Below are 15,664 nucleotides of genomic sequence, written 5' to 3' on the forward strand. Positions count from 1 at the left end.
CCCGGCAAAATGCTTCACACACACTGAGCACAAAATAAATGCTTATTAACTAAACTGACCCCAAATAGTGAAATGTACAAGTAAATTAATCACGCCTCTCCTGGAGGCCTAACAGGATTACAAATTCGGCAAAAATTGACCACACGGAGATCAATAAGCTTCTACTTAAAACTGAACAGGGCCAAAACTTTGCATGAGCTGCTTCTTGGGGAAAAAATTAATTTATTTTTTCGTTTCTTATTAAGACTTCTCAGGCCTGTGTGTGTTCATGTGTGTGTGTGCGCGCTCATGTGTATACTCGAGTAGGGGTGCGCATGCCTGCATGCACAAGCAGAAACCGGCAAAAGGCATCCAGAGCTTTATGCCCAGACAATTTAGAAATAGTCACGGCATAAGGATCGTGAAATTGCTCCTGTTTAAAAAAGCCAAATTTTGGTCCACAGCCTCCCTTCCCTCAAATACTAAACAACCACCAAAAGTTACATCGCAGGAGATGAAAATGGTCAATTTGCTTTGAGCCAATTAGGCCTGCTGATGGCTGGACCGTGGGTCCCCTGAAGGGGAGGAAAGTGAACCTCTAATTCATCCAGCTCCTTTCCACACTTGGCTTATCTCGAGTCAGGGAAATCTTCTTCTTGCTGAATTTGTCATTTACTTGCCTTCCCTTTTTGCCTACCATTCAGAAAATGGAAAAAAATGTATGTATTGTGTGGGAGGGCACTGCTTGCGTTTTAAGACAGTGGGACCTGCCTGCAAGTTCTGTAATAGGCAAGATTATCCCTAAAGAGGCTCAGTGCTGGGAGAGAAGCATCAGTGGTCACTTTACGGGGTCATCAGGGAAAAGGTCACTCATTTTTCCCACCCCCATCGTCCCTCTTTTATGGAAAGATCTGGGTGCATCTGTGAAACTCGATGCTTCCGCAGCAGGCCTCGTGGGACCAGCTTCTCTGCAGGAAGAGTTAGCCACAGCCACATTACGAGGCTCGATCCACCCAGGGCCCATCTGGGTCTTCATCCCCACGCCCCGGCCCCGCATGGCTAGCTTGGCCACCAACTACACAGAAAGGGGCTCTGACTGCTAAGAGACCCATGACGTGGTCATCCGCCCCAGGCTGGGTTCCCCACATCTATTTCCCCCATACATCTGTGGTCACGTGGAAGCCCCAGGCCCAGCAGGGAGAGCTGAGCCAAGAACTTTCTGTCCTTTATGATGGCCAACACCAGCCCCCAAGCAATTCCCTCACTCCCAGCCTCGCCCGGGAGGTGTTACTATAAATGACTTCCACACTTACAAATTATTTTCCACTCCTAAACCCCGTGTCGGTAAATAACATTTCGACTCATAGAGACACACTTCTCCCCTCTCCATCTATCCCTTGATCACCTGCCCCCGCCCCTGGAGAAAATAAACTGCACCCCCATCTCCATCCAGTCTTCCTAACTGGGGCTGTTTCTCTCTCTGCCTTCCGGCTCAGAGGAAAGGACAGAGTGTCCACATCAGGACTCAGGCCCTTGAATTTCAAGGACTTTTCCAACAGCCCATGCGGTCAGGGTAGAACCCGCTTACTTCCCAGTGAACTCTCAACCAAGCCTGGCTTTCTCTGGAAGGCTGAGCTCTGGGGATTTCAAAGCAGGCTATGTTTTCTGCCGACTTCCCCAGCCCTTCTCTGATCATAAGATGGTCCCTCAGAAGTATTTTATTCCTGGTGGTCGTTGCCAATCACTCGACGATACTTGTGTTCCCAGATCCAAGGGCATCTGAAAAACACTGCTTCATGGTAACTTTAAAGGGTCATATCCTTTCCACATCTCACCCTGCCCTCGATGATTGGATGAACAGGGGGCAGGGTGTGTGTGTGTGTGTGTTGTGTACAAGTGCGTGTGCATGTGTGTGTGTGTGTGTGTCTCTCCTCTCATTGCAGGAGCTCCCAAATACAACCAGGAGCACCACCAATGGGGCTCTCAAACTGGGGGCAGACAGATTCCTCCAGTCATACCAGGCAAAGCCAGCTGTGTCAGAAAGGCCCAAGCCCACCCCATTCCAGTGAAAGTGTTGACCCAAGCTCTGAGAGCAAATGAAACCTTCGTGTCCAAACACTCTTTAAATTATCATCAGCAATTAGAAGGGAAAACTTATTTTAAGTCCTCAGATTGCATCTCTGGGCCACTTAGTTCTCACAAGATGGTCTGCTGGAAGAGGGAGCAGGGTGGGGTAAGGCCCAGAAGGGTCTCAGCACCCAAGTTAGTCCGCATCTCCTCTGAAGGCATGACAATGTCGTCTGTTTCTGAGTCACCCTGGAGGGGGGTTTTGACACGTGCAGGATAAAAACAAGAGCCGGTTCCCTCCAACTTTCCAAAGACCATCCGCGTCAGTGGGCCCCAAAGATGCCTTCACAGAAAGGTCTCCTTGTTTTCCTAAATCATTTTCCAACACACCTGATTCACTTAAACTGAACACTAGCAGAGGTAAGTCATACTGAGACCCAGAAAATCAGAGATCTCACCCAAGAATCAGAATCCCAGGGCCAATCGTTCCATGAAGGGTCCAAGATCTTCCACAGAGATGTCAAAGACAGGAAGAAGACAGAGCCTTTGGGTCACACAATCCATCCTACCAGCTACAGAGGAAGTGGGACGAGCTGAGTTCGCTGGACCCCTGAGCTTTAATGCTCAGAACGTAAAAACCTGCTTTCCCCCTACCATGTGAGTTTGTGTTGGGATGTTTATTGGAGGTTCCCCCTCTTTGGAGAAAAGTCTATTCCACATAAGATGTTCCTTCTGGGACATTCAGAGAGCCAATTTGTTATCATGAATGTGCTAAGACCTCCAAACTGTTTAAATTCAATTGCCGTTATGTTTAAAGGGCATTTGGGTCCTTATGATGATGCATAAATTGTGAAAGGATCAGCACACGACCACTATAAAGTTCTCCCTCTGATCCTGCTTGGCGAGGATGCGGAGGTGATGAAAACCTACCAGCTTTCTCAGCCAAGAAGGAAAATGAGAATTTGGGATGCTGGGGCTATGATGGACCCCCCAGTAGTAGGTATCAGGGATGCCAGTTTGAAGTGGCCTTGCGGGGCCAAAACTTGAAGCTATCAGGGCCCAGAAAGAGCCCCTTGGATTTCATGATGCTGGGAAGCCTCTCCGCCACTCTGCACCCCATGTCCTTTCTGGGCAAACATCAGGTTGGGAGCAGACCCTCCACTTGCTTCCCAAACCTCAGAGGCCGCTGATTAAAATGCAAGCCAGCAAACAAAGCAGGCCTCGGAGTCCTGCAATAATTACCCCCCGTGAGAATGATGGCTCTCAAACGCCCCTCCTCATTCGAGTATATTAAACTTAACTCTGCCTTTCCATCCCGGTCACAAAATAAGTTGGGGGTTCTGGGCCCCTGAAGTGCACATCCATGGGGTAGCTTCTTACCCACACCCTAAAGTCACTGATGGCCCCGTGAGGCTGCGTGTGGATGTGTGTTGTCGTGTCACTGGAAGACGGCAGAAAATGATCAGGGCCGCCTCGGCACTGGGCGACCCGTCCAGCAAAACGTGATGTGCCAGGGTCCCAGAACCATCTCTTCCTTCCGGTCCCATTCATGAGCTGAGGAGACCATCGGCTGAGCTGTTGTGCACCAGGACACAGAGGGTCCCTGAAGGCAAAGCTGTGACTAATTCAAAAGCCCACCGTCCTCTCCGCCAAGTCGTTGGTACCAAAAGATTACAATAAAGGAGAGGAATTTCCATAAATGAGAAGCAGCGCCCGCTTCCCACAACTGGGAGGGGGCGTGGGGGAGGGGTGGGTGGGCACCGATTCAAAGATTCCTCTCCCGGCTGGAGAGTGGTGTTAGCTGAACTCAGACAGAGAGACACCTCCACGCGCAAAACTCAGCAAGGGGCGACGTACGTCTGCTACTGAAATACTCCAGATCAAAGTCACCCCAGCCCAGGAGGCCCGGGAGGCCGAGATTTCATAATTAGGATCTTCAAAATCCTCCTCTATTTTTAGGACTTGCGCTCATTCAGTCCTTTACAGAATCAGAACCTGTCAGCTAAGGCCAAAGAGACTGAAGCTTTAGTTTCTCTCCCTGCCACCGCAAGCCCCCCAACTCTGCTTTCAGAAAGCAGATTAATGGTAAACTAAAGGAGTAGCTGGATGATTTGATGGAAATACACTTGGCCATGCATATGTATATGTGCGTACACTGGGGTGGGGTGGGGGGTTTGGTGGGGGGGGCTCCTTCCCACGCTGAATTGCATGGGCCCTGCTCTCCTCCTGTGGGCTGCAGATAGACCCAGACCGGACATCGCACCTCAGCCACACCCTTTCAAGCCAGCCCCCAGACCACTTTGCTGGGCCCCAGGGTGTACCAGAAGGCAAGGAAACTTGAAAATTTTTCCCCAAATGTCTCTCTTCTCAATCATGCACTCATGTATGTATCAACATGTCCGCCACTAGCAATCAAAACCCACACTCAAATCTGTCCACCCAAGACACGCCTAAAAATAGACATCATCCTAAAACAAACACATCGCTGGGCAAGTCAAAATCTGACTTGAGTCAAAACGATGAAGCTGGATTATTCCAGCCCTTCCAGACTGAAGACTTGGGTGGAACAAGCAGAGGGGCATCGAGGGAAGAATATAAGGTGCACCCACTAGTTACAGGGGACCCCCCCCCATAGATTCAGGTCCCCTCTGGCACAAGAGGTTTGGTGTTTTTATACTGCAGTGTGCTTGGGAGGCCTACTTGCCCTTACACACTCCCGGGACATTTGATCCTATTACATAAAGCTATCGACTTTTAATCTCTAAAATTAACCAAACCGAGGCAAATACAGTATTCCTAACTAGAAATATTTATCTCCTAAATGCTTTCGGCAAAGCATATCACTCCCTGGGCAAAGAACACGACCCAAGGTTATTGTCACTCAAGTGGACAGAAAGGTGATTTTGCTAAAGCTTCCAGCATAGTGTGAGTTCAGGAGATCCTGTGAAATCCCAAGGATACACTCAAGTTTGCCCTTCCAGAGTGGGAAGAATTTCCCTCCTCTAATTTCACCTGGTCCTCCTGGACTGTTTATTAAAGATGTATATTTTATATCAGCAGAGAGTATCAAGTAACTTCTTGGCAAGGGCAGCCATATTTTCAGGACCTATTAAGATTTTTGGGGGAAATTTAAATACCTCTGTCAGGCAAACAAAATCATATCAGGAATCACAGAATTTCATTTCTAGAAAGAGAAATTAGATTAACCAACCCTCACTCCTTTCCTAGAAATCTCAATAAAATAGAAGCACATTGCAACAGTCTCTTACTTCTGGTCTGAAGGGGCCTCACAAGAAATCTAAATGAATTTAGATTTAAATTAAGAAAGCTAAAGAAAGCAATCCTGAGAAAATGCCTTCCAATCTACAAATATTGTGTATATATATATATATATATATATATATATATATATATATATAGGAGAATATGTAAGTATATATTACATATAAGAAGGCAGAGGCTATTTAAAATCAAAACAGCCAGAAAAATCCAGAGGCAGAAACCATAAGTTCAACACCAATAAGCTTCAGGGCCTTAGAAATCCTTGTCCTTTATTAATATTTAGTAGAAATGTATAATTGCAGATGTGTGCTAGGTGGGGATTTTATGTCAGGATGCGGGCAAAGAAGACTGGTTTATTACAACCATGAAATATTGAACAAGCACCAAAGAAGAGTAGCAGTATGTCCCAGACCAGCCAGGGAGCAGGCAGACCCAGACCGTCAGCTGCACAAAGGGGGCTCCTATCTGTTTACATTACCCCTGATTAACACCTGCGAAGTTTTGGGTTACATCTTCCGGATGCTGCAAAAGTCACATGAAGGCATGCAACCCGTGCTGGGTGATTTTGGGGGGAAACAGGAGTGCGAGGCTCCGTGCCTTCCCAAAACCACTTTGAGGGAGCCTTAAAAATTCTCTCCACGGTGTAAGGAGTGAGGGAAATGACTCAGAAAAACAGCACTAGGAGCCCTCCCGCTCTTAACCCAAGCCTGCCCCATGTCTAAGGAAATTCAATGTTCAAATCCTGCCTGACTAGTATTTCTTAGCACTGCTTACTGTGCTCCGACTGGAACACTGAGAGAAGCATGAAATTCCAAAAATTTCTCCCGCATCACTGTAAAAATATCATACCTCCAAAAAGGGCAGAATTGCATGCAAAAGTGTATACAGAGACCTCTCCCTTTTCACTGTGTTAAAGAGCGTTTCTAGACATCTCCAGATTTCAAGATAGAGAACAACCAACGGAATAGAAGTTTGGCAATGGTAAACTTATTACGGGAATACAGTTAATTCAAGTTTTGAAAATTGTAAGGGGCTGGGGGAGTGTGGGGGACATACTTTTTTAGGCTTAATATCCTTTATCTACAAAGTATCATTATTTCTCCTTCTCTGTTTTGAAATTCCTCCATAGCTACACAGCCATTACAAAGATAGGTGGATGATTTTGCAAACTAATTTCAAATTTATGTGATCCTCACTGATTTAATAGATATCTGAATAGACCCAAACTCAGGCTGGTTTTTTTGTTGTTTTTTTTTTTCCCCTTTGCACAACCTCACCCTTCCCCCACCTCACCTTTGTGCAAACAGAATCTCATGATGAGACATAGAGTTTTATGATATGAGTTGTTTGGCGGGTTAAGAAGTCAGAGGAAGCATAATTTGGAGAGGCTTACTTTCCTGGTTAAAAAAAAAAATCATCATCACATGTGATTCTGGCCTAGACTTTGTGAGAAGTGTTACTTGCCAGTAGAGTTCCCTCCCCTCCAAAGGACATCTAAACCCCATAAGACAATCCGGGCACGTCCCAGTGGCTACACAGCTTGTGCAGTTCTAAAGACTTATTCGTTCTCTCCAACCTGAGCACGATCATTCTGTTAAAGACTGACTAGTATTTTGTCATCGGAGCGAAGAATTTCAGAAACAGTGTTAATATTTAATCACATTAGTACTAGCGTGTTTTATGGCGTGACAAAATAAAACATCATTACAAAATTGGGCTTTGCCTGAAAGGCGGGGGGCAGGCGGTCAAAGAAAGTGCTCGCTGGGGCTGGAACCTGGGAAAGGTATATTCAAAGCTGCTTCATGGCTGATGGGACCCTGGGCATGTGTTTATGGAAAAGCAGGACGCTTTCCTTTCAATTCTTTTCTTCTCAACTCTATTTCAAAGTGGTGCACTTCACTCTGATTTTCAGCCAGGGCACTCGGGGGCCCGTTGAAGGCTCTGTTTACCTATTTATACAACATGTGCAGATGGAGCTGCAGGGTGTTATCATAATGAAAAGTTTAATCATCCTTATTTACTACCAGTAAGGGAGCAGGAATCACATGCAGATACCTTATAAAGCCTTAACTAGCAGCCCCAAGGCTGTAGAAGCTGCAAGTGACCTCAATTCGGGGCTTTATCTAGGAAACTGTCCTTCCCACATCACAGAGTGGAAAACAAAGGAGGTCAAGTGGGTGTCCCTACCGAGGCTTCTAACGCGGCCAGCCCCGACGCGGGTCCCTGGAGGAAGTTTCCGTCTCCCGTATGCAGGGGAGGCCTGAGTTTAGTATACAGGGGAAATCAACCCCAAAGTGACTAGCATCTGTTTCCAAAAAAATCTTTTCCTTCGTCTGACTGTGATAATGAAACAAACAAAACAAAACATTTCTTTAATGACATTTCTTCATTCACAGTCTGCATTTTTTTTTCTGCAGAGGACATTAGTCAGACTGGGAAGGGAACAGTGCAACACCTTAAAAAAAATCTCGTTAAAACCACCCAATTCCTCTGCACCTAAGGCTCTTCAAAAGACTTGCAGGCAAAGCGCTACTGGTTTTTCTTTATTAATTCTCTAAATCGTGGGGTTTTTTTTTCTTTTTAACTCTTCTCACCCCATTTTGGCCAATGTGGTCTTAATTACTGTGGGGGCGGGGGGGGTGGGAGAAGGGGGAGGGGGAGGGGCAGCCAGACCAAGCCAGGTAGAAGTGACAGGGGCTGGGATTTGTGCTAACCAGTTATTGATCGGCAGGCCCGAGATGTTGTGTACAAGAAAATACAAGAGAAGGGGGGCAGAGCAAACAGGATGCTGGGTCCAACTCCATTTTAAAAAGGAGGGGGGGGGAAAAAGAGAGAGGCAGCGGAGGGTCCCAAACTAACCAATTTATGGCCTTGCCTGGGAGAAGCCTGGAGAATGCTGATGCTGGCCGCAGCGTCTGCTGTGCATGCTAAACACCCAGCTTCAAATGAGAGAGCGGCGTCCCGGGCTGGGCAGTAGGCGAACAAAGAGAAAAGCAGCAAGGCCGCATTCATGAATTAGAAAACCCAAGCGGGAAAGCTACCCGGGACAGGCAGGCTTGAAAGCCCAGAGTTCTGAGCCACCCAACTCCTGCCGCACTTCTCCTCCTCCTCCTCCCGCCCTCATCCCCTTCTCCTAAAACCTACCATCACCTTAAACCCTGGGTCAAGAGATGGCAAGATGCAGGATGTGGACTAGGAAAACTAAGGCAGAGGAAAAGAACCTTAAGAGAAGTCGAGGATGGGGGATGTATTTTTTTAAGACACGGTTAAATCGCCAGCTACTGACTCCATGGTAATATTCAGCCTGGTGAAACCAAGGAAATTCAGTGAGTATTTAAAAGAAAAAGGTAGGAATTGTGGGGGGGTGGGGGGGTGAGGTAGGAAATGATGTTACGTAAAAAGGCCCCATTAAAAAATAAAATGGATAGCTACCGCAGCCCAGTCGTGTTTAGGTTAAAAAAAAAACTATTATTATTTTAACGGCAACGGTGGTCCATTTACTGACCCCCACCCCACCCTCCTTAAAGGCCTCCAGGCCTGGTGGGGAAAGAGTGCTTAGAATGCAAAGGAGAACTGGGACCGGACATCTGTCACCAAAGCCAGGCGAGATATTGACAAACGCGGGTCCTTTGTGTCTTAAGAATATATATCCATATCCCCATACACAAATGATGCCCTGGCCGATTGGTCTGGTCTCTGCCAAGTAGACCCCACTCCAGCCCCGGCCCCCCCATCAAGTGTCAAGGAGGTGCACTCTGAAGACTGCCTGCCTCCTACCATCCCGACAGGTCTCCAGTTTTTCAATGAAACTCTAATAGTTAAGAAGAGACAAAACAGTTATTCATTAGGAACAAAGGTCAAATTAGGCGTTGCCTCTGAATGATGCTGCAGACACCAGAACTGGTAACTTTTTTTCCCCAAAGATGCTGGCACACAGAAGGGAACTCAAGCTGTAGGTTGGCTGACTAGGAAAAGGTGGGGAGGCATTAACACAACTTCCCAGGTGTCCTGCCAGGAAGGGGGGGCGGGGTGGCACGTAACTCCTGAAAAGTGGAACGAGCCTGAATGTTGCAGGTGAGGAGGGGGTCTGAGTGTGAAAGGGAAGGGGCCTAGTGCTCTGGGCACCCAGTAACTCAGCTAAAACTTGAGGGGGTGGGGCTCTACAATAATCCCCAAAGGGCTGCCACCTAAGTTGTTACCACCCTCTGGAACCAGAATCTACCTGGCAGCACCTGGGGGGAGGGAAGGGGTCTGCCCACAGAGCCCTAGGTGTAACCAAAGGAAGGGTACCCAGCTCTGAGCTGGGCATAAGGAAGGCCCTGCACCCTCCTGACCCCAAGGGACCCTCCCCTTTCATGGAGCCTTCAAGGCAGAAGCTAAGGCCTGCAATGGGGGTGGGCCGGGTATCCACCAGGTGAGAAGGGAACAGGGAATGAGTGCATATACCTTCTTTGCTGTTGGGGTTCTGGGGTTTGGCCTTCTCCCAGGGTGCCAGCGTCTTGTCCTCGTCTGCGCCGTCCACCAAAGCCTTGTCGGCCGGCAGGTACCAGGTGGCGCTGTGCTCTGCCATCAGCGAGTCCAGATCGATGGTGCTCATGGCGCTCTTGACGGCCTCGGAGCAGCAGCTGCCCAGCTCGCTGTCACCATTCTGCGCACCAGAAGCCCCCACGGCACACTCACCCTTCTTGCCACCCTTGAGCCCCAGGGGCTGGTCCTCAGAGATGCTGAACTGCTGCCTCTGCAGCTGGATCTGTGCCTGGAGGATCTCCAGGGGGTGGATCTCGTCAGGCGGCGGTGCACCGCTGCTGCTCGTTGGGGTCCGGACCTGCTCCAGGCCCGGCGTGCCGGGATGGCCCGTGCCCCCGCCGCCGTAGCTGTCGGGGGTGGAGGTAGAGGTAGACAAGATGCCCAGGCCAAGTGGGGCTGGGGGCGCCTTCGGTCCATGTTCCCCGGCGCCCAACCCGCGGGGAGGGAGTTTGGGCGAGCCTGTCACCAGAGGGCTCCTACTCGCTTTGGCCAGGGCTGGGGGGTTGTCGGAGCTGGATGACACCTCGTCCTCGTTGGCGTAGCTCGTGCTCACCTCGTCCGAGGCGAACTCGCCCGCGTGTGGGGAACTACCGTCCGACTTTGCCCCACCGTCCAGGGACGCCATGAGGTCCGGCTGGTCCCCCAGGAGCAGCTCGGCCCCCTTCCCCCACGAAGGCGACGTGAGCGCCTTCTCATGAGGCGTAGGCGCCCCGCGCGCCTCGCCTGTGGAGCTTCCCCCGACGGCTGCGCCTGGCGCCTGCTGTTGCCCTGGGCTCACTCCAGGCGCGCCCCCGCTGTCCGGCGCTGCCGAGTACTTGTCGAAGAAGGTCCCGGGGCTCACGTGACCACTGTCCCTTTTTCTGCGACCCCGTCCCCGGCCGCCGCCCCCGGGAACCGGCTTGCCGTCGTTCCCCGATGTTGATTCCAGGGTGTAGTTGGGGGAGAGGCTGGTGCCATCTCCCTGGGCGGGCGGATTGGGCGGCCCAGAGGCTTTGGAGCCGCTGCTACTGGTCCCCGACTGGCCTCCGGGCCCTGGGGCCCCAGGAGCAGTCCCTCCTGGGAAGTAATCCGAGCCCGGGTTGCTGGCCATGGCCGCGCCGTCGGTCTCGTTCTGGCTCAGTTTCCTCTTGCCCTCGGGCGGGTTCTTCTTGTTGAAGGTAACGTTGAGGTTGGGGGCCCCGAGGCTGGCGATCATGTTCTGGCAGGCGGTGGAGAGTGCAGCCAGGCAACTCTGGCCGAACAGGTTGTCCTTGGAGCTGGGCTTGTTGAAGGAGCCCAGCGAGAGCGCGCCCAGCTTACTGGCCGAGGTGCGCTGGCTGGGCTGGAAATCAGGCTGCGGCGGGTATGCGCCCCCGCCGCCGCCGCCGCCCGTGCTGCCGCCGCCCCCGCCCGCGCTCGGGGGCGAGTTCACGCCTGGGCCGCTGTGCGGCGTGGCCTGCCGGTTCGCTGCGCCGAACGGGAAGCCAGGCTGGCCCCCGAGCGTGGGCGCTGTGAAATCGGGCGGCTGGGGCCGGCGCTCGGAGGGAGCGCTGGGCAGCCCCACCCCAGCCCCGGGCGACTGCAGCTGCCCCAGGCTGGCCAGGCTGCCCCCGAACTGCAGGCCAGGGGAGGGCAGCGCGGGCACGTGGCCCTCTCCGGGCATCCTCAGCGGCTCCTGCAGAGAGCCCCGGAACAGCACCCCCGAGCCACCGGGCGGAGGGGGCGGCGCCAGTCCGGGGTCGTGCGGGCCGCAGTCAGCGGGCAGGCCTGAACCTCCCATCCTGCGGGGCAGCAAGTCACCCGGCGGCGGGTGCGGACCTGGGAACCATGCACTCTCCTGCGCCAAGTGCTGAGCCTGCTGCTCGAACGTGCCCAGGCGCCCGGCGCCCGCGCTCGCGCCGCCGCTTTCGCGCTCAAAGTTCGGCTGGGCCAAGCCGCCCACTGGGCCGCTGTGCACCAGGCCGCCCTGGCCCACGTCCCCGGGGTGGCCTAGCTGGGCCAGGTTGGGCTGGCGCAGCCGCTGCTGCTGATTCCGCGACGCCATCTGCTTGATCATGAGGGCCGCGTTTTGGCGTTGCTGCTGCTGTTGCTGCTGCTGTTGCTGCTGCTGCTGTTGCTGCTGCTGCTGCTGCTGCTGCAGGGACTGGTGGTCTGGGGCCGGATGCTGCAGGGGTGGCCCCGAGGGGAAGCTGTCGGGCACAGGCGGCGTGAACTCGCCGGGTAGGCCGGAATAGGCGGAGGGCGAGAGGTGGTTGTCCAGAGCGCCGTTGTGCATGCTGCCGTTCCACGAAGCGCAGCGATCCACTCCCGCGCTGCCCGGGAAGTCAAAGCGCGGCCTCTTGGCCACATTCATGTAGGGGGGTGCGTCGAAATGCTGCAGCCGCTGGTTGGGCGTCTGCTGCGGAGGAGGGTGCTGCATGTTGAATACAGGCTCAGAATAAGGGTGCATGCTCCGGTTCTCCAGCCGATGGATGGGGTACTCGAACTGCGCGTGTTGGCTGGGCAGCATGGGGCCCCCGTCCTGCAAGCCGCCGCTGGGCGTGCCCGCCTCGCCCTGCTGGGGACGCGGGAGCGCAGGCGGACACGAATTTTGCCGGACCAGAAGCCCAGGCGGCGGCGGCGGCGGCTGTTGCTGCTGCGGAGGCGGCGGCGGCGGCTGCTGCGGGGGTTGCTGCGGAGGCGGCGGCGGGGCCTGCTGGGGAGGCTGCATTAACGGGTGCCTGGAGCCTACAGCAGGCTCCAGACCCACGGGCATCTTGCGGGTCCCGCCGAACCTCTCGAAGAACACTCCGTGCTGCTGCTGCTGCTGCTGCTGGGCGTGCATTTTGGACAAGCCCACCATGCCTGCAGCTCTAGGCATGGCCGAGGCACCCGGGAAAGAGCCCCCGGGAACCTGACGACCCGCTGCATAATGAGGCAGCTGCCCCTCAGAATCAGAGGGGGAAAACATGTCGAAATGTCCCGAGGGCGGCTCGCCCGGGTAATTGTATTCCAGCGAGTCGACGGCTCCTTGGTTCGCCACCCTCCGGGGCTCCAGACTGTGGGAATCGGAGCCACTGGAGGCGGGCAGGCCATGGAAGGAGGCGGCTCGGTTAGGGCTCTGGTCCAGCGGCAAGCATGGGGCAGGCACGGCGTGGCCTGAGGCGCCCGAACTGTGGAAGTCTGGGAGGTTCCCAGGTCGCTGCGGACCGAAGCTCTCCGGCCCCTGGCTCTCCGCCAGGTGATCATAACCCTCGGCGAAGGGCGGCTGGCTGCCCAGGCCGCCGGCCGCGCCGCCGTAGCCGAGCAGACGACCCCCGTGCAGGCACGAGGCCCCAGGATCCGACCCGCCGAAGTTGCCCCCGAAGTGGGGGTGATGCTGGTGGGGGTGGTGGCCTCCCGGGTGGCCGTGGTGCGGCTGTTGGCCTCCAAAGAATCCGTGCACCGGCTGCGCCTGCAGCCCCCCCGCGTGCAACTCCGAGTGGCCGCGCGCGTGAAAGCCGTAAGGCTCCATGTTCATGCCCAAGATCGGGGATTCGCCCAGCCCGCTCATGGCAGGGTCCACGGGGCCAGGGGGTCCCCCCGCGTGGAAAGCCGGGGCCTTAAAGTGGGCGTTCATGCTTAGTCCGGCCTCGTTAAAGTTCCTCTCGCCCTGGCCAGCGTTCCTGCTGTTGATCTGGGGCTCGAATTGGTCCAGCCCAAACATACTTGGCGGGGGGCGGGGAGATCAATAGGGCATGACAGCCTGCTCTCCGCGGCGCGCCTCCGGCCAGCTACTCGTTCCGGCCCTGGGTTGGGCGCTCCGGGACGCTCAGCAGCGCGGGGGCGCAGCGCGCACCGCCACCTCCCCTGGCTTGTGAAGGCTGGGGGTTATCAGCTCCTCTCCCGAAGCTCTCGCTCTGCCCGACGCGGGCCTCTCACATCTTGCGGCGCCGCGGGGCCTCCAGGAGCCGTGTTGGGGGGCCCATGCCCGGGGACGTTAGCACAGCCGCGGGTGGATTTGCGAGGAGGCGACGGAGCTGCGGGTGACTGAAGACAAAAAGTTAAGTGGGGGGAAGGAGGCGGGAAGGAGGGAGGGAAAGCAGAGCAATCACCTTCTTAAGTCCGATCGGTTTGGGTGGGGAGCCCCTGGACGCTGCCTGAAGCCTCCCGGAGTCCGTGGCGGAGCTGCTAAGGGGCCAAGCAGGGAGACCCTTCAAAGCCGTGGCTGGCGCCGGGGCAAAGACCGAGCGGTCCCTCCCCCCTCCCCCCGAAGTCCCCGCGCTCCGCAGCCCGAGCCTCAGCCAAGCAGGATCCTCTCGCACAGTCCCCGTCGGCCCGAGCAAGCGGCTACTGTTTCTTCAGCGTGTCGGAGGACTGGAGGCTCCGCTCTGCATCACCGGTGCCGGTCCCAGAGCCGAGAGCTCAGCGGGACTGAGGAGGCGGCGGGCGCCCGGGGTTGAAACCGAGGGTTGGTGGAAGGCGCGGCTCCCCTGTTCCGCGGCGGGTGCGCTGCACCCCGGCGCGCCGCTTCGCGGCCACGTCCGCCGCCTGACGCTTCTGTCCTCTGCTGTTAGGTCTCTGAGTTCGCAGGGATCTCCGCGCCCCGTTCCAGGCGCGGGCGGGCAGCAAGACGAGGGGTTGGGTCGCTCCAAGGCTAGGGTTCCCTGCCTCCGCGCCGAGGTGCTTCGCAAGTCGCCCTCGGACCCAGGGAGGGGGGCGTACGCTGGTTGGGGGCCACGCTGGGCTAGCAGGCTAAGGCTTTCCGGCTGCGCTCTCGGAGCCCGGAATGGGAGGGAGGCGGGGGCAGCTCTGGGGGGTCCGCGCACCCCTCTCCTGGCTGGCGGGGGGGGGCTCTGCGTGGGGTGTTCCGAGGGTCTCGGCTCCCCTCTCTGTGTCTGCCTCTCGCCCAGAGCCGGGAGAAGCAGCAACAAGTTTTGCATTTCAGCAATCAATTTCAGCCATTACATTTGCACCAATCAGCGCAGCCCGAGCTCCGGGCCCGGGGCGGGGCCCGCTTTTAAGGTGGTCCTGGGTGCTGACTGCTGAGGCCCCCACCGCGAACCCGCACTTCGCCAGCTCGGGGGTCCCCAGCGCCGGTCAGCCTCGGGGTCCGGTGCCAGTGCGCTGCGGGCGCACCCTGGCCTCCTCGCGCATCGGTCTGGAGAGGGCGCAGGCAGAGAATGGCGGGAGCTTGGCTTTGTTCACCCCCCTTCCCATTCACCACAGTTCCCAACTCCCCACCCCCAACTGAAGTGAGACCTGCGGTGTGAGTAAGGGGCGGGGAGCTGGGCGGTAAGCGGTGCGGGGCGCTCAGACAATGGGGTCGCCAGGCAAAGATACTGGACTCACCGCGGAAAGTCGTTAAGTGTCGACTGCGCTTCAGCTGGAGCGAACCCTCGGCTCTCCACTGCTGTCTGATTACTTGTCGCACCCAAGTTAGCCGGCCCTCGGATTTTCCTGGAGGTGAAAGCAGACGGGGAACCCTGAAGTTAGGGATCTCCTCCTTCACTAGGGCGCGCACAATTGTTTCCTATCCCCACTGTCTAGAGTTCCCGGTTCTCAGTGGCCGGCTTCCGCCCGGAGGAACCATAACCACTGGGCCACTTTATGGGGGGCATATCGGAGGAGACCAGCGCCAGAGCGGCGAGGCAGTTAGGAGCCCCGAGAAGACCAGCGCGCAGAGGGCCACACTGGCCGGCCGGATCACCCTAGTTCAGGCACCCCGGTCAAGGCCCAGGCCCTCTTGGGGCGCGAGGTTGGCCTCCTTAAGAGATCAATTAAACTGAAGAGCCCAAAGAACGGAATTGGGTTGTGATACTAAAATCAATAGGAGTAATTTAATACCTGCCCTGCTCTTTATGAAATATTT

The 15,664-nt window shown here is 55.2% G+C and overlaps 1 protein-coding gene across 2 annotated transcripts in view; it reads right to left on the reverse strand.

Annotated features, from left to right (window-relative positions):
- MN1 (MN1 proto-oncogene, transcriptional regulator) overlaps positions 1 to 13,519 on the reverse strand; it is a gene marked incomplete at both ends in the record, with an annotated part of 43,065 nt that extends 29,546 nt beyond the window's left edge. The window contains 2 exons of one of the 2 annotated variants that reach the window (XM_079717677.1): positions 9,027 to 9,139; positions 9,775 to 13,519. In XM_079717677.1, coding sequence (XP_079573803.1) covers positions 9,129 to 9,139; positions 9,775 to 13,519 — 3,756 coding nt within the window. Of the gene's footprint in view, positions 1 to 9,026; positions 9,140 to 9,774 lie in introns of those variants that run through there. The other variant, XM_079717676.1, reaches the window with a different exon arrangement.
- Positions 13,520 to 15,664: the final 2,145 nt, after the last annotated feature.

This window comes from Hyperoodon ampullatus (genome assembly GCF_949752795.1).
Source record: "Hyperoodon ampullatus genome assembly, chromosome: 13".
NCBI classification, from domain to species: Eukaryota; Metazoa; Chordata; class Mammalia; order Artiodactyla; family Ziphiidae; genus Hyperoodon; species Hyperoodon ampullatus.